General features: G+C 30.2%; 2 protein-coding genes across 3 annotated transcripts in view; one reads left to right on the top strand and one right to left on the bottom strand.

Moving 5' to 3' along the window:
- The first annotated feature begins 1,233 nt into the window (after positions 1 to 1,233).
- The window catches only part of LOC125871211 (CASP-like protein 4B1), a 120,995-nt gene continuing 100,204 nt past the window's right edge, over positions 1,234 to 22,024 (top strand). The window contains exons 1-3 of one of the 2 annotated variants that reach the window (XM_049551813.1): positions 1,234 to 1,549; positions 1,891 to 2,026; positions 2,109 to 2,311. In XM_049551813.1, the coding sequence (XP_049407770.1) occupies positions 1,248 to 1,549; positions 1,891 to 2,026; positions 2,109 to 2,300 (630 nt within the window). In that variant the 5' untranslated portion in view covers positions 1,234 to 1,247 and the 3' untranslated portion in view covers positions 2,301 to 2,311. Of the gene's footprint in view, positions 1,550 to 1,890; positions 2,027 to 2,108; positions 2,986 to 22,024 lie in introns of those variants that run through there. The other variant, XM_049551812.1, reaches the window with a different exon arrangement.
- Positions 2,751 to 6,165, bottom strand: LOC125871210 (probable WRKY transcription factor 26). The gene is made up of 5 exons (XM_049551811.1): positions 5,550 to 6,165; positions 5,322 to 5,462; positions 3,924 to 4,492; positions 3,669 to 3,827; positions 2,751 to 3,484 (listed from the first exon to the last, which is right to left on the bottom strand). Exons 1-5 carry the CDS (start codon positions 5,832 to 5,834, stop codon positions 3,043 to 3,045), a joined length of 1,596 nt encoding a protein of 531 aa, XP_049407768.1. The 5' UTR covers positions 5,835 to 6,165; the 3' UTR covers positions 2,751 to 3,042.

The following is a 22,024-nucleotide window of genomic DNA, read 5'->3' as shown; positions in this document are numbered from 1 at the left end:
AAAATGCAAAGATGAAAATTTTAATTTAAAAATACAATACATAACACAATAATTTAAATACAAGATAACAATACATAACATAATAATTTTATCACAACAATAATTTAGTAATCCGGTTGGTCGGTTTAGATTTAACAATATTCGGAAAAATTAGTGTATGATCCACATAATTAGTGTAGTTGTGATTGCGGTTGTGCTTGTTGATTTCTTTTTTCAATTATTCGTAATTGTTCTTGTTGCATGAAAATCTCCGTTATGAACAATCTTTAGCTAGACATAAATAATTAAGGATAAAAATGCTCATTTAAAACTCCGTAATGTATTAATAGAGTATTTATGGGAGCAATATAATAATCTTGAAAGTAGATTATTTATGTAATTATATTTCATTAATAATTTCACTTTTATTTAAATTATTCATTAATTTGTATATTATATAATATTAACTTGCAATTTATGTTATTTAGAAATTTAGGGGGAAAATATAATTTTATAATAAGTAAAGAATTTGAAAAACTAAATTCTTTATATTAGATGAAAATTATATAAAGTTATTATTTGGAAAACAAAGAAATAAAGGATGCATATTATGAAATAAGAATGAAATAGAAATAATAATATAATGTTGGGGAGAGAGAAAAGATTTTTTTTAGAGAGTAAAATAGGGAATTGGGTTGGAGATGGTTGTCTGAAAAAAAAAACTTTATATTTGGAAAGTAAAATAGAGATTAGTGTTGGAGATGCCCTCGTAACTCTTCTTTATTTTTTAAAATTTCGTGTCAAATTAAAATTGGAAGGAAACGATAAATGAGTAAAACACACAATTTCTCTTTTGAATATTTGTCTATTTTTCGAATGACTTCTTGTCATATTACTTTTCTTTGTGCCATCAAATGACTTGACAAAAGAAAAGAAAAAAAGATCAAAATGCTGACATGGAATCCACGTAGGACCCACTCAAAAACAACCCCAATCACCTAGAACCTGACAGCGTAAAACCGTCACAACTGAAGTTCGTTACTGACAATCTAAAAAACCGATCAGATCAATATAATTAGGCAATTTTTTCAAATATAATTATTACCCACTTCATAATTATCAACAATTTTCTTTCTAATTCTAGAATAATCCAAAAATAGAAAAGACAAAATTAAATTGTCAAACAAAAAGATTGTTTCTTGTTTCAAATTTTTAGGACACTTTACTTTTTCCTGTGGTTGAATTTTTTTTTTTCATTTTGAGGAGATATGTCAGATCCAAACAATTACAAGGCAACAGGTGTACAAACACCAACGGCACCTCCATGCTCTGTAGACACGGAGAGCCAGACTCCAGCGACCGGAGGCACACAGACACAGACACAGAATCCTCCGGTGGCTGGCACTGGGATGGGACAATTCATCGAGAGATGGAAGAGAGAAGATATGCTGAAGAAGGGTTGTTTCGGCTTACGCTGTATTGCTTTGCTTTTCTCATTGTTTGCTTTCATAATCATGGCTAGTAATAAGCATGGTGATTGGAGAGATTTTGATAAATATGATGAATATAGGTACATATTTATGATTTCACATGATATGAAGCTAGTGTTTGACCATAGATTTGAATTTTAAAAATATATCTTCAGATATCTGTTTGGACATGAAAATCTTCAAATATCCTCAAGTTTCTAAAAACTGTGTGTTTTTGGAACTTCCACTCACCAAACTTCGATCTTTTTTTTCAAAGTAAAATGCATATCCAAACACAAATGATCAAAAACTCAAATATTCAAGTTTCAACTTTAAGATCTATGGCCAAACGGGAGCTATACTAACATGCTAAATTCGTCTTGTTTTATTTGTTTTATGATCTTTGTAATTGAATTGTATTTTGGGATGTTGGCAAATGCAGGTATTTGCTAGCTATAGCAATTCTATCTACATTGTATACAATATTGCTAGTGCTGATTCAAGTTTACCAACTTTCAACTAACAAGGAAATATTTTCGCTGAAGAATTCAGCTTTTCTCGATTTTTTTGGTGATCAGGTTTGTGATTTCTTTTTTTTACATTATAGAACTGTTAACTCTGTGAATTATCCATTGATTTGGAATCGTGATTGAATTGCAGTTGATGGCATACTTGTTACTATCAGCTGCTTCATCTGCTGTCCCGCTGACAAACAGAATGAGAGAAAATAATGACAACATATTCACAGATTCTTCAGCATCAGCAATCGGCATGGAGTTTGTGGCATTTCTAGCTATGGCAGTGTCAGCTATCGTTTCTGGATATAAACTTTCGAAACAAACCTACATTTGATAAGATAGATAGTACTTAAAACATACTGTTTCATTGATAATTCTTTTGATTCTCTACATTTCCTTCATTTGTTACAAATGTATCCACCTTTTGCTCATTGAAGAAGTCCTCTTTCTGTATCTTGCTCTGTGTTGTTCGTTTGGTAAATCAATTAGTTGAGGTGTAGAAGTTTCCACGAACTTCTAGAAACATCATATGCAGACGTAGTCAAATCTGATTTTTGCATCAAGAAAAGATGGTAACCAAATGTTGATACCAACTGAAGGACAATGCTTACTGATAGATGTAACTACTCGCGTAGAAAGTGATTATTTTAATAATGCAGTTTATCGTCAAAGTCTAGAAATGAACTCTGGTATGGTTGGTGGAAGTTTCTTCTTGATTTATTGTTAAGCAAAAATGAGAAACTCAGAGGAATACAACTGAACGGTAACTTCTAAAGAATGAATATTCAACTTCACACACGAAAAAAAAAATATCAACTTTCAACCATGTAACCTCAGTCCCACCTTACACTGATAAATTTGTGTATACAAAAAAGAAAAATCTTAATAAGAAGTTACAGATGCTAAGAAATCCAGAGCTAGGCTCGAAACAAATAAAATAATGGACTAACTCTTATTGTGGAATCGTAAAACCTAACTACATATTCTAGAAGGAAAAAAAAACTATCATAAGTTACAACGAATACAGTGACTTGAGAAAGAAATCTCTATCTTTTGTATTTTGGTATGGAGGAATTTCAGTTAAGGAAAGAGCTGAAGAATAAATCATCTTTAGGTTCTTCTTTGCTTATCGGCTTGGAATTGTTCGTGTGCTGCATTTGATTCATGTAAGATCCCGATGAGTTACCAAATTCTGAATAACTTGAACTTCCAGAGCTCTGTAGCATCTGCAGGGTGATTGGTGGTTGGATCTGCGTTGTGTTAAAAAATGTGTTGTTAAAATTCATTCCCTGATTAGAATGATTAGCCAACACTGTAGGCCTTGGAACTACTGGCATGTTGTTGTTGTTGCTTCCAGTTGGAGGTCTATTCATTGCATAGCTACCACTACCACGTGCTGCAGGAACATCATGGTTGTGTTTTCCTTCATAAGTTGTGATAACTGCTCTTAGATCATGAGATGCTCGTTCCACATGCTTCCTAACCGGACATCCAGTAAATGTGCACTTGTAGTAACTCCTATAAAGACATAGCAAAGACACACATTTAGACTTACTTTTCATTCAAAATTTCAAGGACATGACCTAAGAACAGGGAACGTGTGTCATAAGAGATTTATGCTAACTGATCATTCAATTCTTTGCATAGTAAGATGTATTAATGAGAAAAACAACTAATGTTATATGGTGTAGGGATTGCTAACCTTGGGTTCGGATTTCCTTTGACAACTTTTTGTCCATATTTTCTCCATCTATAACCATCATCAAGAATATCAATGTCGCTTGTGGTTTGAACTACGATTCTAGGTTCACGTACTGTTCTACTTGCAGATGATATAACCTCATTTTCATTGTCACCCTTCCTGAAAGGACAATTAACACGACAGAACATTTAGGTTTCATATCAATTAGTATCAACAAAAGGAAAACATTTGAAAGATTTCGTGTTAAAAGCTTACCATCTCTTTGCCTCGGGTTCATTTTCATCATTTTCTCCTGACTTACTGATAGGAGAGCCTTGATCAACATCTTCATCTCCAAAAGAAGCTGAAGAATTGTCTGTGACAGCAAAGGAGTCCCTTTGACCATTTTCATGAAACGAGTTTGGCTGATTTGTTACATCCAAGTTAGAGTAAGCAAGGTTTTGAATCGATTGTGAAGATGATCTTCTAGTGGATTGAGGTTTTGGATGATTATGGCTCCCCTTATAAACTATCTCAGTAATGTGTCCATCCAAGTTCCTTTCAACCTTCTTCTTTGTAGGACAATTGGGAAATGTACACTTGTAATAACTTCGCGGATTCTCACTTCCTTTCACTTGCTTTTGTCCATATTTCCTCCAATTATATCCATCTTCCGCCTTCTGTTCTCTAACATATTGCGATGGTTGACAGTAATGCACCGGAGCAGGAGGATTATTCGGCATGTTCTCTTGAGAAAAGCTTTGAATTGGAGCCACTTCTGATTTCACTCCAGTTTTTGTTGTGGAGAATTCAGTTGTCTGTTGTTGCCTTGTCATTAAGTCTTCCTGTTTAAGTCAATTAATTAAGATTAGAGAAAGAAAAGAAAAGGCAATTTGTGGTTGTTGGTCTAAGAAGACTTTTATTAGTATCTATATTTTATTGCAAATTGCAATCTTGCTTCCATGTTATTACCAGGAAATGCACAACATAACTTCAAACCAAATATTATTTGCAAATTAATGTTTATTATACTGTTCTGTTCATTATTTCAACTTCAAACTTAGAATTTTGGAAATTGAAGTTTGATTACATAACCCTTGGAGAAAAAAGTTCAAAACTTATTAGGTGAGTATTTGGCGTGAAATAACGATTCTCACTCACAACACATCATTCATGTGTAAACACAACTTCAAACTTCCAATAAAATATTTCTTTTCATTTTTTTTTAACTTCCAAATTGTTTCATTCTTATAAACTAAACTTTTCAGCAAATTAAAGAGATAGACATGTTATGGAATTGGAATATTTGAGGGGAATATTCTTGGACAGTTTATTATTAACTGTCAATAAACTTGAAAAGTTTGACATTTCTTTAAAGGTTCATAAAAGAAATGGGGGTAAATACTAGTCAATGCATTACATATTTTACACAAAACCCACCTTTTTAGTTGTCACAATTCTTCAATTAACGAAAATCAATTTGAATAATTTTCGAATCGGAATAGTTCAATACTTTAAATTCCAAATACAAATATTTAAAAACTATATGAAAAATACCATAAAAGTCACAGTATTTTTCATATTACATGGTCAAAACTCAACATTCACCCGGTTTGACTGAAATGTAAAAAGAAACGGAGGAAAATAACTTGAAATTTTCAAACAAGTTCTTACCAATGAGTTTCTTGGAGCAGAAGATTGAAAGATTGACGATGAAGTAGCAGGCCTACTTTGGAAAGAAAATTCAGAACTCCTTGAATTCCCCTCTTTAGAATTCAAATTACCAAAACTCCCAGTAGTTGGTGATGAAAGAGTCTGTTCAAAAGTAAAAACAAAATCCCGATCAGACAAGTTAACAAAAACGTAATATTTTGAATAATTTTCTCGTAAAGAACAACTTACATTTGAATTGTTGAACAAAACAGGGGAGTCCAAAAGCATAGATGGACTTAAAGAATGGGGAAAAGCAAGATAAGAAGAAGGCGAAGCCGGTGATGAAGATGAGTTAATCATTGGAAATGACTTAATTCTGTCATCGCTAAATCCCCAATTCTTATTGTTATTATTATTAATATTATCATTATTATCAGAAAGAAGATCGCTAAACGAAGAAGTCATGAATTGAGAAGAAGAAAATGAGTTAAATGAATTCATGAAAGTGTTCATATTTCCACCTGAAGAAGCCATTTAAAAAACAAGACAAGAAAATTCAAACTTATTGAAATGTAATTTGAACAAAAAATATTAAGAGGAAAAAAGATGACTACTTAGATTTTATAAAAGAAAAAGGAGGGGTGTGGTATTTGTAGTTATAAAATTTTTGGTGTTTTAGGCTTTTTCTAGGAAGCTAAAAGGTACTTTTGACCGTGGAATTTTTAGAAATCTTTTTTTCTAGTTTTTGTGATAGTCAAAGCTTGTGGATTTGACCAATTCTCGGCGGCTCATTCAGAAGGGAGCTGAGGATTTATCCTCTATGGTTAATAACATCGTACACCCACATGACACACACATCAAAAGACCATCTCCAACCCACCTCTATTTTACTCTCAATTCTCTATATTTGGAGAGTAAAATAGAGAATAGGCACTCCAATCCAACCCTATATCGTCCTCTATTCTTCATATTTAGAGAGGTGAATAGTAGTTCTTCAAATTTGGAGAACTACTATTCACACTCTCTATTTCACTTTTTGAATATTTTGTTATTATTTCTATTACTTTCTAATTAACATATTATTTTACATATAATGTCATTAATTAAATATTTACTATTCATACTTCTTTTAAATGTAATATAATATTTTAAAATATATATTATTTAATATATACTACTTTCATCCCGAATTAATAGTATTTTGTTTTTTTTTTAATTTTCGTCGATAATATAATTTGATTTTATTATTAATTTTCACTATAAAGAATTCACAAAATTAAAATGATAAGATGAAAAATTTAATTAAAAAATACAACACATAATATGATAATTAAAATACAAGATAACAATACATAACATAATAATTTAAATGCAAGATAAAATACAATACAATACATAACATAATAATTAATTCGCGATGAAACAAGAATCATGCCGAAAAGATGTTGAACGTGCATTAGGAGTTTTACAATCACGTTTTGCAATTTTTGCAAGACCGTCACGTTTTTTGAGAAAAAAAGTGCTACATGATATAATGACTACATGCATTATACTGCACAACATGATAATTGAGGATCAACGTGATCTTAATGCACCAATTCAAGATGTCGTAGAGGCTCCAACTCCACCGACATAAATGGTGGTAGATGAAAATCTCCGATTTAAACAACTTCTAGCTAGACATAAAAAAATTAAGGACAAAAATGCTCATTTTGAACTCCGTAATGCATCAATAGAGAATTTATGGGAGCAACGTAATAATTTTGAAAATTGAGTGTTTATGTAATTGTATTTCACTTTTATTTGAATTTGTCCATTAATTTGTATATTATATAATATTTTCTTGCAATTTATGTTATTTAAAATTTAGAATAAAATATAATTTTATATTAAATAAAAAAATAATTTTTTATATCACATGAAAATTATTTAAAGTAATTATTGGGAAAAAGAAATAAAGGATTTATACTATGAAATAAGAAAATAAGAATGAAATAGAAATAATAATATAATATTAAGAAGAGAGAAAAAGATTCATTTTTAGAGAGTAAAATAGAGAATTGGGTTGGAGTTGGTTCTCTGAAAAAATAGAGAACTCTATAGTTGGAGAGTAAAATAGAGTGTAGGGTTGGAGATGCCCCAAGGCAAAATGCAAATACATACTACCACGTCGCGTTTACATCAGATCGGATAATTTAATTTTGGTAGATTGAAAAATAAAGAGGGAAATGCATATCGTTTAGTTATAATTTAAAAAAATGTCATCTGTTTATTTTTACTTGTCGTATTTGATTCTCGAGAGTCAAACTGGATGAACTTTGATTAATATTTTTAAGATATGTTTTTTTATTACATTAATACGAAAATGATTGTAATTTATAATATTTTTCGTGTACTTTTTTAATATTTAATAAATTCAAAATTCAAAATATTAAATTAATCTAATTTGATTTAGCTCCAAAAATTAGTCGAACTGGCTCTCATGAAGCGAAACGTGACAAATAAAATTGAACGTATGGGATATTAATATATAAAAAAACATATCTATTATATAGCAGGTGACCTTATGTGTAAAACCTTATCGCGGGAGAGTTTTTCTCCAATGAGTAATTTGATTTGAATGTCGAATATATTTATTTCTTATGTTGTAATTTATGTTACATTATTTAACTTATCACAAAAATTAAGAAAGAAATGAAAAAATATGAAATTTATGGTATATAACAAAATTTAAAAGGAAAGCATCGCATAAATTAGAACCAAAGGACTAATTTTTTAGCCACGGATTATGCATACTTAAAATAGTAATACATCTATCCTTTAGTTAGTTGACATTTTTCATAATTAGTAATAATATTAATTCAAATCTTGTTGTTGGTATTATTCTAACATTAGTGGAACTCTAGTCCATGGGATACCTTTCCTCTCTCTCTTTTTTTAGCATCTTGGATCCATTATCTTTGTAGATTAGCTTGGAAAAGTCCATATAAGACATGTGATTTATGGTTAAATATCAAATAGTTTCTTTTGTTACTTTTGTTGGGAACAACTCGATCGGCCACATTAAAGTCATTCTTGGTCTTAAAAAGTAGTATCATGTTTTAATTTACTTTTTAAGAAAAACTGATTTGATATAAACTTTAAGAAAATAAATAAATAAATTTAATATTCTGATCATAATCAAAATTTAAGAAAGTACTTCACACAGAATTTCACATATAACACCATCATCGATCTACGTTATATTTTGCAAGAAATTTAAATGATAATCCGTATCTGCTTCACACCCGCATATAATTGATTTTTATTTCAACTCATTGCACTCCCCCCCACCACCCCCACCTTCATTTTAACTCACCTCGCCTCACTCCGCCCTCGCTAAAAATATGCCAAGTTTGGAATGCATTTATTTTTAAAATATAATAAAATATAAGACAAACAAATTACGATAAAGGAGTATAAAAGATTAATAGTATATTAAGATTAATGTAAAAATAAACAAATTATTATATGGGCATTCTCTAAATATAGAAAGTTCAACCTCAACTAGTTTGGAATAAACTCGTTATGCTTATGCTGTAATGCTTTTGTGAGCTAATACTTCAAATTAGAAGAGAAATTAAGTTTTGTCCAATTACTCATCTTAGTGAAAAGTAAGAAAATAAAATGTTAATCTTTTGGTTACTTCAGAGTCGCTACTCAAGTGCTCTTCAATATTAATGACCAAATAGCTAGCTAGTATAAATTATAATATAACTTTGAGCTAATTTCTGAAATTTATTTTTGCTATTTTATAAAAGATGGAACTGGAGTAAGTTTGTGCTTGTGGATAAATAAATAAATACAACAAGCTCATTTTATATTGCAATATCCTCTTTGCCCCTTTTTTTGGCTTGACTATATAGATGAACAAGTTGATATATATGTTGGTTAATTATATAATGAGTCGTGAGCATGTGTGGTCTTATAAATTAAGGGTAACGTGCATACTCGTTACAGATATTAATTAAAACTATTATTTTAGAGTTTTGTTTGGAATTCCAAAATCTTAGTGAAGGATTGATTCAACGGCGAAATTAGAAATTTCATTAAAGGCATTTTCAAAATTTAATAGAAAAAATAATTTTTGACCTATATATTTTATATAATTTTCTCTATATATAGCATAGTTTTTCGACGAATAAGATTCGACTTATAACTCGTGTGGCCAGTGGATCGATTTTTATAAAAAAGCAAACAAGGTAATAGTATATAGTAGGTGGACCAAACAAGCCTTATAGTGTGTACGGGACTGCTTGGTCAAAGTCATTTCTTAGAGTTACAGTCCAAAGGGTACGATAAATATTTAAGTTTAAATAAATGAAGAACCTATAATAAAGGAGAAGGTATCTTAAAATATTAAAATGACAAGTGAGCAACAATAATACAATGTTTTGATAAGAATGTGTTGCTATCATCCCCTCTAAGGTCCAACTGTTCAATTTTATTTATTTATTTTTTTCATTTGCAGTTCTAGTTTTGGCTGTTGGGTGTTCTTTATCTAAATTTTATTTATGGTTATTGTGTCCTTTCATTTTGCCAAATATAAGATTTACCATTGTACTTGGACCCTTTTTTGTACACCTCCTCAAGGAGGTTCCTACTCTTTTGATCTCTTGGTGATTCAAAATTACAATTTTAAGATTGAAAGTGACTATGAGGGTGTTACCATCTGAGCAACTCCATCTTCTCCATTGTATTTGAACCTTTAATTTCTTGGTTGTTGATAAAAATCTCTGTTTTTATCTTGTGGGACAATAATTTTGTAGTATGACGAGTTCAAATATTACATGACTTAGTAATTACTAGCATCTTTCTCTTTTTGGTTTCTCTTTATCTTAACTACAATTTAGCAAAACAATAAAATAAAATAGAATATTCTTCTTGTTATCTAACATGTGATTAGAATTAGGATTGCAGTACACATCTTTTACAACTTCACTTTGCACAAACTTGCGTGTACAGTTTTTTTTTATACCACTAGATAGAGCATCTAGCGGTCTTTTATTAATAATAAATAAAATCCTCAACGTGAATAAGTACAAGCAAGAGGGCTAGGCCTTACCTTATCAATCCTAATGAGGTAACAAACCTCTACTAATTAACAAGCATGGAGAAAATAAGATCTAGAGAAAACTAAGCATTCTATGATCATCAAAGAGTTTATATACACTCTATGATGATATGATAAATGAAGATACTTAAATAATGCAAAAATATATACGTCAAGAAGAAGGTTGAGTTATCAACCTCAAATTTCTTTTTATATATGTATGAACTAAAAAAGATAGTTTGCCCATCTAGAGTAACCTGAAGTATTTTCCTCTTGTCTTTTTCATATTCATCCAATAACACTTGATAGTTCAATTTCAATTGGAATTGAACTATTGAAATTTTCAGCTTGCAAGTCAATAGGTTTTGAAGCTGCGGTAATTTCAATATCAAGCCTCGAACCATTAACGTTTTTATTTCCAACACCATGGTCATTTAGTTGCTGCCCAAAATTGACATACGACGCTATGACCAATGCTTTTGTAATTGTTTCACTATTGTGCTCCTTAACTGTAACGACCTGATTCCGTTGTTAGGGAAAAACCAATGGGGAAAGAAATTGGGTCAAAAAACTTTTTGGTAGTAACTTGAAAATCCCTAGCCTAGTCCAGATTTAGACGAAATCGGAGTCATGAGAGGTCTAGGAAATCTGATAATGAAGGAGAGATCTAATTATGATTTTGATCACATGAGTAGATAGCTAAGACGTTAAGGAACTCGTACGACTTTACGAAATCAAATTCGAGCGAGTAGAACTCCCGAAATTGATCTTAGCGTGAACGGGTAGTTTTTAAATGTCTTGGGTTGAAGGTGTGTTGTAAAATATGGGGTTTGAGACTCTAAATTCGACTCTCTATTTCCGTGCAAGCCGCCAGGGCGGGGCCGTTGTAGCGGGTTAGGGTCCGCCACAACGGAATAGACTTAAGTCGAAAATAAACCCCAAAAATGTCATTATTCTGCAAACTTCGTTCTAAAGTGTTAGGAGACGACCCCAGGTGATTTCTTGAAGGTTTCTCACAGCTTTTGGTGCTAGAGGTAAGGATTTCTCCCCTCGAATGTGTTTTTCGATCCGTAGAACATAAATTGTGGGTAATTATCATTAGGGGAGAATTTTGATCTGAAATTGATGGTGGAAAAAAGCCCTAGCTGCACCTTAGGATCATGGGTTTGGTCTTGGGTTATTGGATTGTTGTAATCCGGGTAAATTAGACCTTAATTATTGATCTTTCTGTTATATTAATTATTTGTAGACCAAGAACAAGCGGAATGAATCCGGAAAGGGAAAAATTGAGTATCCTATGAGGATTCAAGCTTGGTTTCGAGGTAGGTGATGGTTTGGTTTCATGTTTGTGTGATGTATGTTAGTATTTGGTTCATTGTTCATGTAGTATACAAATGTTGCACTATTGATCACAGCTAATGTAAATGAGTATGAATGAATGATTGTAAGTGTTGAATCAACACTTGATTGTATGATTATGAGAATGGTGGTTGATTAGTAGTAATGGATCTCCCATCGGAGGGTTAGTGTGGGTGCCAATCACGACGGTCTGGGTCGTGACACTAACTCCAACACGATCAACTATATCAGCAATAACCACACCTTTTTTATTTTTGCAGCCACTCGAAACATCCATTTGGTGATACAGTATCTCTGGGAACAAGAATTTGATTCTCTGTTATCGCTACGACAAAGGCATTTAGTTCTGAAGTTTTAATTTCAGTAGGTTTGGTGATTTGATTTACACCAGTTACCCCCGCAACAATAACCAAAGAATCATCCTTGTTCGAATTAATATTCTCAATCAATTATTGCGCAATATTTTGATCACCTACAACTTTTTCAATATATTTTTACCCAGTTCTCTTATCATTCAAAAAATCATGTGCATCTCCCTTTAATTGTTTCGTATTGTTAGCCTCAAAATCAGGGTGCATAAGTGCAACATCTCTCCCAACTTCATCACATTGAGACACTGTTTTCCCCATCAACAAGCGACATTTATTTTCTTCATGACCTTGATGTTTACAATGAGTGCAATACATGGAAGATTATCATAGACAATTTTCTAATAATGTTCAATAATTTTACATGATTCTTTCTTCAAAAAATGTAGTCTTACACGATTTGGATGCTTATCTAATAAGTCTAGAATTATCTTAACCCTAGCAATACTTGGTCTGTTCGATCTTGTGTTGCTTTATCCACCACAATAGGATTTTCTGCAGTTGTCACAATCGATAATAAGGACCTCCTCGCAAAGATATCTGTAGGTGATTGTGGCAATGAAATCCATACCCAAACTTTAGGTGTTTCTTCTTTAGGGTTGAATGATGGCGTCCATAGAAAAATTCTGAACAAATACTCTTCACCATCAAACTTAAAATATCCATAAAAGCTTGATAGAACCTTTACAAAGTTCTCATATAAATCAAACCTAATCAAAAGGTGACAAAAATCAAGCTGTCCAATATTACAATTTCCTTTAGCATCAAATTGCTTTTGTAAAAGCTTTCGCAAAAAGCTTTCGCAATTCGGACAACACCGATTTTCCATAAGAAAATTTGGTAATCACGGCTTGATGTAAACCTTCTTCCCTAGCAAACTGCTCTCTTTCTTCCATCGTTAATCTCACAGTGGGTTCTCCATGAATAAACTCAATGAGCTTTAGTACGTTTTTTAACAGATTTTGGGTCGTTTGTTGTGGTTTAAGGATTGCTGCATAAGGTGTTTTTGTATTAAGGTTGATGTTTGTCTCTCCCATAGCCAAAGGCTGGAGAGAGGGTGAAGCAGCCATGGATGCTATTCAAGTCGCCATAGAGAGAGGAAAAGGAAGGAGCGGGGGCTAGGGTATTTTTAACCCTTTTCTAATTAAGAAAATCTATTGGTTAAAAGTAGAGTTCGTTTTGGTTTGTATTTTTAGGGAGGGTTCCTTTTGGTCTGTGACTAGGGGTGTATAAAATCGAATTGAATATCGAATCAAATCGGAAAAAAAATTCAACTAATGATTTGGTTTGACTTGGTTTGGTATTGGAAAAGAAAACTCGACTATACTTGGGTTGGTTTGGTTTAAACTAAAAAAAAGTCAACCCGAAACCAAACCAACCCGACATTATAAATATAATTTAAAAAAATTATTTTATACATAAAAGTATTTACTTTGATGTAATTTCTAAATATTACTTATACATTTTCATAATTTTTATCTTAAACATATTTTTTCAAGTTTTTTTGAGACTTAGAATTTTGAATGGTCCAATAAAGGTTATAGTCCATAGATATTAGTAACTCTAGTAAAGCTCGATTCAAAATCAAATCAATACTAATGCTAACAAAAACAAGGATTAATTCAACACTAAGAATGACAATAATGTTGAATATTTGTTCTTTAGTTTTACATTGATTTAGACATTTAAAATATATAACCTAATTTTAATTTTTCTTTAATGTTTAATCATGCAATTAATACTTATTAGACTTATTTTAGCATGATTTAGTACTTTTAAATTATGATCATTTTCATTATGACTTATCAATTTACAAAATTTATTTTATAACGATTTCATTATTACTATTACACACCGGTGGAATTGCGTAATAAGGCTTTTAACTAGCTTAGTGAATCGATTATTGAATATTTTAGTGTCATCACTTATCTCATATTTTGTGATATTTTCTTAAGAAATACCTTAGATAGTTGTATTTTTGTTGGGCTAAAGAAATATTTGGAGCACAATTTATTTATATGTTTGTAAGAATACTTTACTGGAAAAAAAATCGAGGTTTATTACTTTGATTTGATTTTAAATTAAAAAATTCGACACACATGGTTAGTTTGATATTTAAAAAATTCGAACCAACCCGAAAAAATTCGAGGTTGTAAAACCTGAAAAAACCCGAGTTTTATTAGTTTGGTTTGGTTTATAAATTTAAAAATTTGACACAAATGGTTTGGTTTGATATTTGAAAAATCCGAACCAACCCGGTCATGTACACCCCTATATGTAACATTCAAAAAGTGTCTATTTTAAGATCGGACTCGTGTAAAGTGTTATTGTACTCCGTTCAAAGTAGAAACTTAGAAAATATTTATTAACTAAGAAAATAGAAATCACAAATTCTTTAAGAAGGAAAAATAAATATCCTAGTAGACCACAAATTTTAATGTGTGTCCTTAAGAAATTTAGTCTCCTTACTGTACTTGAGGTTATGCATTACTTCCTCCCACAATAAAATGGATATACATGTTATTGAAATAGTGGTACCTCACACTTCAGTAATTTCGTCAAACTCAAATGTCAGCAACAAATCATAAAAAGACTCGATATTTGTTTGTAAGAAAAATATACAGACCAATGACGATGTAGATTCGATGCAAAAAACCGAGAGAAAACATCATTATTTATAGCCAAAATCTTGGATTGAAAAGGTACGAACTCACATGCTCAGAACAGATTTTGATATTTGTTGGACAAATTTTAAATAATTTTGTGAATTAATAAATTAATATTAATATTAAAAAAACAAAATTAAATAGTGAAAATTAAAAATAAATGTTGTCCAAAAAAATTCTCAATCAATCATATCAAAAGTTGAAGTTGAGCAAGCAAAGGGAAATAATCATCTTCTCAACTCTTTAAGAGTTAGAAGGAATGTTTCTATTTAAAAGCACAAAAAATCTCCTCTTCGACACAAATGAGAGAGATATGAATTTTATTTTCCCACAACATGCATGAATCAATTAATCATGATAATCATCTTTCAACTCAGTTAAATCATGCGTCATTATTTATAGACAATGTTTGATAATCACATAAATAGCTAAGACATCAGCTAAGACATCAGCTAATTAAATATCCATACATGTCACCTAATCCCCACATATATAGGTGTTCGATCGTCATCTCACCTAAGTGGTATCCCCTCATCCTCAACCATTATAGCATTATTACAAAAATATCTCTTAAATTGAAATCTAAGAGATCTTAATTATCTTAATTCGAAGCATTGTAAATCACAAGATAGATTTTTCTTTCCTCAAAGCCTCTGAACGCTCTCAATCCGTCAATGATCAAATACAAGTACTACATAAGTCCATTAATACATGTATTGATATAAAAAATAATCAGGTAAAAAATCAATAAAGAGTAAACTCCGGGCGCCAAAAGGCAATGTTTAAACGTCCAGGTAAACTTTGACACCTAATTAGGCTATCTTGGTTAAGGATTTGAACCAAATTGTTAGTTAGTCTAACTTCGAAACTAAATTAACATAATTACTAAAATATTTGTTTAATTACTTAAACGGACAGAGGATCTTTTAGTTGTTCTCACAAATTTGAAACTATTCATTTTACAACTTAAAGGTATGAATTACCTAAGTTATGTATATGAGACTGAGTTAACATTTGAACCTTAGTGAAATCGACCTAAACAACTTCCAAAATCAAATTAAGATCCAAAAATAAATCTACTTATTTAAAATTTAAACGTCTAAATTATTAGTTTTTGTGAGCCAATTTTTCCAATTCAATATTTTGCTTATAATATTCCATGTGATTACGCAGTCCACTCATTTTTACATGTAAAAAAAAATTCTAATGAAAGTTAAAGAAAAAAAAAAAATTCATAAGTAGTTTTCCAACCTTATTGTCTCGGTTTCATTTAGTGATGGAGTCAGAAATTTTATTAAGAAATGTCACAATATTAAAAAAAAAAATATACACGTCAAAAATTTAGGGAATCAACATGTAGTGTATATACCTCAATTATGTTCCATAAAAATGTCATCGTCGTAATTTTAGATATGTTTGAAAATGAAGGCCAAAAGGTTGTACTCCTAATTACTTGGGGATTAAGTTGATTTAATTGTCTGACAAGATGGGGAATTTTCTACTTGCCTCTTGAAGAAAAAATAATTCAAATTTTCACATAGAAATTATGGTTTATAATCATGCAAATTTCTTTGCCATTGAGATGTATGTCACTATTTGCAAATTAGCAATAGGAATAATACATCAAATTAAATGTGATCTTTTTTTTTGATAAACTAATTAAATGTGATCTAATTTGGCCGTAGTTGTTATTTATGTCCTTTTAATTTTGTGTGTATCAATGTATATTTAAAACAAAATTAAATATCTTACGTGACATAATACATGTTGGACATTATATAGAATGTCGCGTGAAACACGAATTGTCAATTTGACATGTATGACGTCAAGTAGGACGTGTGTGTCAATTTGTTCAACTCTATACAAATTTAGTTGTCTATTTGTGCTCACCCAAAGTTGAAGCAAATAAATGTTAGGTAAAATGAAATTAAAGAACATAATTATATATTATACGTAATATCGGGATGAGAAGATATCAAACATGTGCATGTCTTATTTTTATTTTTTAAATCCTTCCGTAGGAGCTTTCATCTTTTTACCTTCTTGGTGACTCGAACTCACAATCTTAAGATTGAAAATGAGAAATCTTTACCATTCGAACAAATCCCTCTCGTCACCAAAAGGTATCAAAAACTTTGCTTCGATGCAATTTTTTAACTTCACTTTCCTAGAAAATTCAAATATCAAAGAAAAGAACATAAACAATAAAGTGAGGGAAGGGTGAAAACTGAATACATAAAGACTAAAGTCGATGTATCCAATACGATTCCCATGCTTCATTAAACTAAATCTAGATGTATCGATGAACACAAAGTTGCAAATTAGAGTATTCTCTTTTCAAAAAGATATAATACATTAATATGTTTTTTTTTTTTAATTTGGTCTTATTTTATATTTATGTCCTTCAATTTTAGGTGTGCACAAGTTGACACTAAAAATTGTATAAAGTTGAACAAGTAGACATATATGGTCCTATATGACATAATACACATAGGACACAAACTGTTAAATAGGATGTCACATAGGACGTGTGTGTTTATTTGTTCAACTTTATTAAAGTGAAAGTGTCTATTTGTGCACATCCAAAATTATGAGACATGGATGTAAGTTTGAGTCAAGTTAAATGACATATTTATTTATTATGCCTTTCAAAAACTTCTCAACCGTTTTCAAATATACATAATACTCTCTAATTTTGGGTGTGCATAAATAGATAACTTAAACTATCTAAAAGATAAACAAGCAAACAACACGTCCTATGTGGATGTTATGTAGGATGCATAACTGCCAATTATGACACTACAGATGCATGTGTCTACTTATTCAACTTTTGAATAGCTAAAATATTTATTTATACACGTCTAAAATTAAACGATATAAATACTAATTAAGGCCAAATTAAAAGATACATTTATATATTATATTTATATATTATGTCTTTCAAATTCTAAAGGTATCAATTACTATTGTTTTACATTCATCTAAAAACACAATTCCCGCTGATTACAGCAATTGGATAAAATTCATGGGTATTGGTTGTCCATATTCTTTTGCATATATGTCAAAATAATCAAATCACGTTTTCGTGGAAATTCAAGGAGAATACCTTAATAAGCAAACTCTTCAACAATTTCAGTTTGACCAAAATAAAGCACATAAATAAAATCAGAATCCCTGAAAAAGAACTGAATTATTTATAAAAATTGCACGTAATTAATATGATGATCCACCACGTCATCATGCCACTTAGGTGTCACGTGGCATAAATTGTCCATATGAAAACTTACATGATAAGCATTTGTGGAAACATTTTACGGTCACGGAGAGTTTGTTGAAAATATTCTAGAATATCTTGGAAGAATTTTTAAAAGGCCTTAGAATATTTTAAGTAGAGGTGTATAAAATCGAATTGAAAATTAAATTAAATTACAAATCAAGTCAAATCGAAAAAATATCCGGACTAATAATTTGGTTTGATCACTTAGCTTAGTATTGGAAAAAAAAAACTCAACTATATTTGTGGCTTTAGTTTTAACAAAAAAAAAAAAAGTCAACCTGTGACAAACCAACCCGGCATTATATATATAATTTTTAAAAAATATTTTATACATAAAAATATTTACTTTGATATAATTTATATATATTTCTTATACTTTTTCATAATTTTTATCTTTCAACATATTATTTCAAGTTTTTGAGACTTAGAATTTTGAACGGTCCAATAAAGGTTATAGTCCATAGATATAGGTAACTCTAATAAAGCTCAAAACTAAATCAAATCAATACTAATGCTAACAAAAAAAAAATTAATTCAACACTAAGAATGACAATAATATGTTGAATATTAATTTATTCTTTGGTTTATACATTTAAAATACATAACTTAATTTTAATTTTTCATTAATATTTAATCATGTAATTGATACTTAGAGTCTCTTTGTATTGACTTAAAAGTTACTCAAACCTACTTTTAAGTCATTTTTAGTTTTAGTCAGTGTTTGGCAAAGTTAAAATAATTTAAAATAAGTTTAAAATAACTTTAAAAGAGTTAAAAGTTAAAAATAGGTACTCCCCTGCTTTTCATTTTTTAACTTAAAAAGTTACCTAAGGACCTGTTCAGCCCCAAGTTTAATTTGGGAAAAATTTTGCCGTTGGCGTTTGGCCACATAACTAGTCAAATTTTTTTGCCAAGAATCCTAAGTTCCCAAATACTAGAAAAAACTAGTTTTTTGAAACTTGGGAAATATTTGGGAACTTTAAGAAATTTAAAAATTACCCCAAACTTTTATATTTTTTATAAAAAATATCCATCATTTATTATTTTATTACTTCCTACTAATATAGACATATATCTTTGCGTAATGTAATTGAAAGAACATTTGGTGCGTGGAAAAGTAGATTCAGAATACTATGACAAGGCATGAACAACTATGAATTAGACATGCATGTGAAAATAGTAGTTGCTTGTGCCATATTACATATTTTTTTTCGTGAAAATCAAAGCAGCGATGAAATATTCAATGAACATGAACGTAAGGATATGGTTACTGATGAAGATGAAGAACAATTGACTTAGAGTAACAATATTATTTCATCTTCTCAGTCATCTGATCTAGAAATGAAAGCTTGTCGGGAAGAGGTTGTTCGTAGAATGTGAAAGATTATATAACGAAATAGTTTGTTACTACCTCCTCCGGAGGTTGTTATAATTATAACCGAATCAATGACAAGTTTGAATATGCATTAATGTATTGCTCTTGCCTATATTGTTATTTTGTTGTTGTTTATTGTTATCAATTATGTTATAAGGTTATTTTTAACGGAACATATTCATCATAAATAGATAATACAAACTTATGGATATTTTTAATAGATTTTAGAACTTAAAGATATAAATCATATTTTTTGAAATAAGTCAAATATTTTTGGGGAAACTTGGGACCATGGGTGTTAACTTGGGAAAAACTTGGCTCAAGTATTATTTGGCAAAAAATACTTGGGAACTTGGGTCAAACCTTAGCTAAGTTTGACTTTTTCAAAGCTACTTTTTAAAAAGTTAACCCAAATGAGCTCTTATTAGACTTATTTTGGCGTGATTTAGTACTTTTAAATTATGATAATTTTCATTATGATTTATTAATTTGCAATATTTATTTTATGCAATTTTATTATTATTTTTTATTGAATATTTTAGTGTAATCACTCATCTCATATATTTTGTATTATTTTCTTAAGAAACACCTTAGATAGTTGTATTTTGATAGGACTAAAGAAATATTTGGAGCACAAGTTAATTATATGTTTGTATGAATACTTTACCGAAAAAACCTGAGGTTGAAAACCCGAGTTTTATTAGTTTGGTTTGGTTTATAAATATAAAATTCGACACAAATGATTTGATTTGATATTTAAAAAATCCAAACCAACCCGGCCATTACACCCTTAATTCTAGGCATGTAGAGTATTTTAGGGGAAAAAAACTTATTTATAAATATATAGGGACTTGTATAATAATTATTATTTATATATTAGCCCGTAAGTAAGTAGTATTGATATAGGGGTGTTCATTTGTAAAGTCATCCAGAAAAAATCAATCAAAGTATTCTACAACACAATTTTGTTTAGCAATTCTATTGTGTTCTCTCTACCTTTCTCTTTAAGCGATTCCTTGAGTCTTTGTTTGGATGGTTTTTATGTATGGTTTCATATTGTATCGTATTGTATTGTATTATGTTGTCTTATGTTGTACTGTTTTGTTTTAATAATACAATATTTTGATAGATTGTATTGTTCTTCGTCGTTACATAATGAATGTCACGTATTAATTTGGATGATAAACTTATAAGAAATTGTAGGGTACAAGGTAGAGCTACTATGAAAAGGTAGAGTAAATGATAAAATAAAATTATTGAATAATAAGTAAAAAAAAATGAGAAGAAAATATTAAGGTAATGATGTGATCACACCAAATCAGTCGTTACACAAAATGGTATTTTCGTCGTTATCTAACGATGTATTTTAACGATACAATAAAACATAATTTAATACCTTGTTTGGATGGTTGTTACTCGTTGTATTGTGTTGTATTGTGTTGTTAGTGTTTTATTTAGAAAATATATTTTGACTGGTTTAGAGAGTCGCCACTTAATTTTTAAGAAAAATCAAGAAAACTATTGTTTTCAAAAGACTAAAACAGTAAATCTATTGAAAACTATTAAGGGGGTTCGAGGTTCCTATTAATATCCTAGGAAGGTTTTTAAAGCACCTAGAATATCCGCTAATGCGGTTATCCGACAACTAATTTATTTGGCTAAAATAATTTTAACTTAGCTTGACTTGCAAAATTGAACTATTTTGTTAGTTGAGACCATTTTAATAGAAAAATAATAAAAATATTATCTAAGTGAAGTATTTCATAAACTTATTTATTATTTATTTATTTTTTAAATCAAGTGAAAAAGGAGTAATTTGGTTAAGCGGTTAATTCAAAATGGATGTCTTTTGGGGATTTTGAAGTTTCGAGACCTTAATATTAATTTTTAACAAATAAGCACATAATAGCAGTTAAATAGATAGGGAAAGAGAATTTGAGCCCAAATCTGGTTTTCCTGTCCGCCTGGACCAGTATTTGGGCCTATTTTCACTTTTTAGGCCTTTGGCCCAATTCTTGCCCATTCTTTGCACCTGTCCTAAACTAACGAGGAAAATATATGATTTCCTTTGGGCCGAAGGCCCAATTTTCCCACCTGTCCTAAATTCTAACAAGAATACTAACAAATAAAATCACGAGGGCTTAGGCCCAAAATAACAAAATACATCTCTTTGAAATTAAGAGTGGGCCTTTGGCCCAATTTTTTCACTTTCTCGATCTATCGCGCTTTTCCACCTTCGAGACCTGTTCGTCGATTTTTATAGGCCTGTTGACTCGATAAGGGAATTTGAGCCTTTATGGCTCTCTCGAAACATGAGAGGAATGTGACTTGAGTTCATAGAGAACTCGGGCAGATTTCACATGCAAACACGAAAATGAGAATCAGTAAGTAAGAGTTATGAATAATATAAGAAAATTTATTATATTCTAATGTTTATTACACTACTATATATTACACTACTATATTCTAATATTTATTATACTACCATATTCTAAAATCTATATACTACCGTATTATAATATTTACATACTACCATATTTTATTATTTATTATACTATCATATTCTAAATTTATATACTACTCTATT

The sequence above is a fragment of the Solanum stenotomum genome, chromosome 7 (assembly GCF_019186545.1).
Source record: "Solanum stenotomum isolate F172 chromosome 7, ASM1918654v1, whole genome shotgun sequence".
Taxonomy (NCBI): domain Eukaryota; kingdom Viridiplantae; phylum Streptophyta; class Magnoliopsida; order Solanales; family Solanaceae; genus Solanum; species Solanum stenotomum.
The sequence above is the reverse complement of the archived record's forward strand: the minus strand, read 5'-3'. Positions and strand labels throughout refer to the sequence as shown.

Excerpts from the sequence above, each read along its gene's own strand:
- LOC125871210 (XM_049551811.1), bottom strand. The coding sequence starts at position 5,834 with ATGGCTTCTTCAGGTGGAAATATGAACACTTTCATGAATTCATTTAAC. Across the intron at positions 4,493-5,321 it reads CTGCTCCAAGAAACTCATTG|GAAGACTTAATGACAAGGCA; the intron begins GTAAGAACTTGT and ends TGACTTAAACAG. Across the intron at positions 3,485-3,668 it reads AAAGGAAATCCGAACCCAAG|GAGTTACTACAAGTGCACAT; the intron begins GTTAGCAATCCC and ends ATGTCTTTATAG.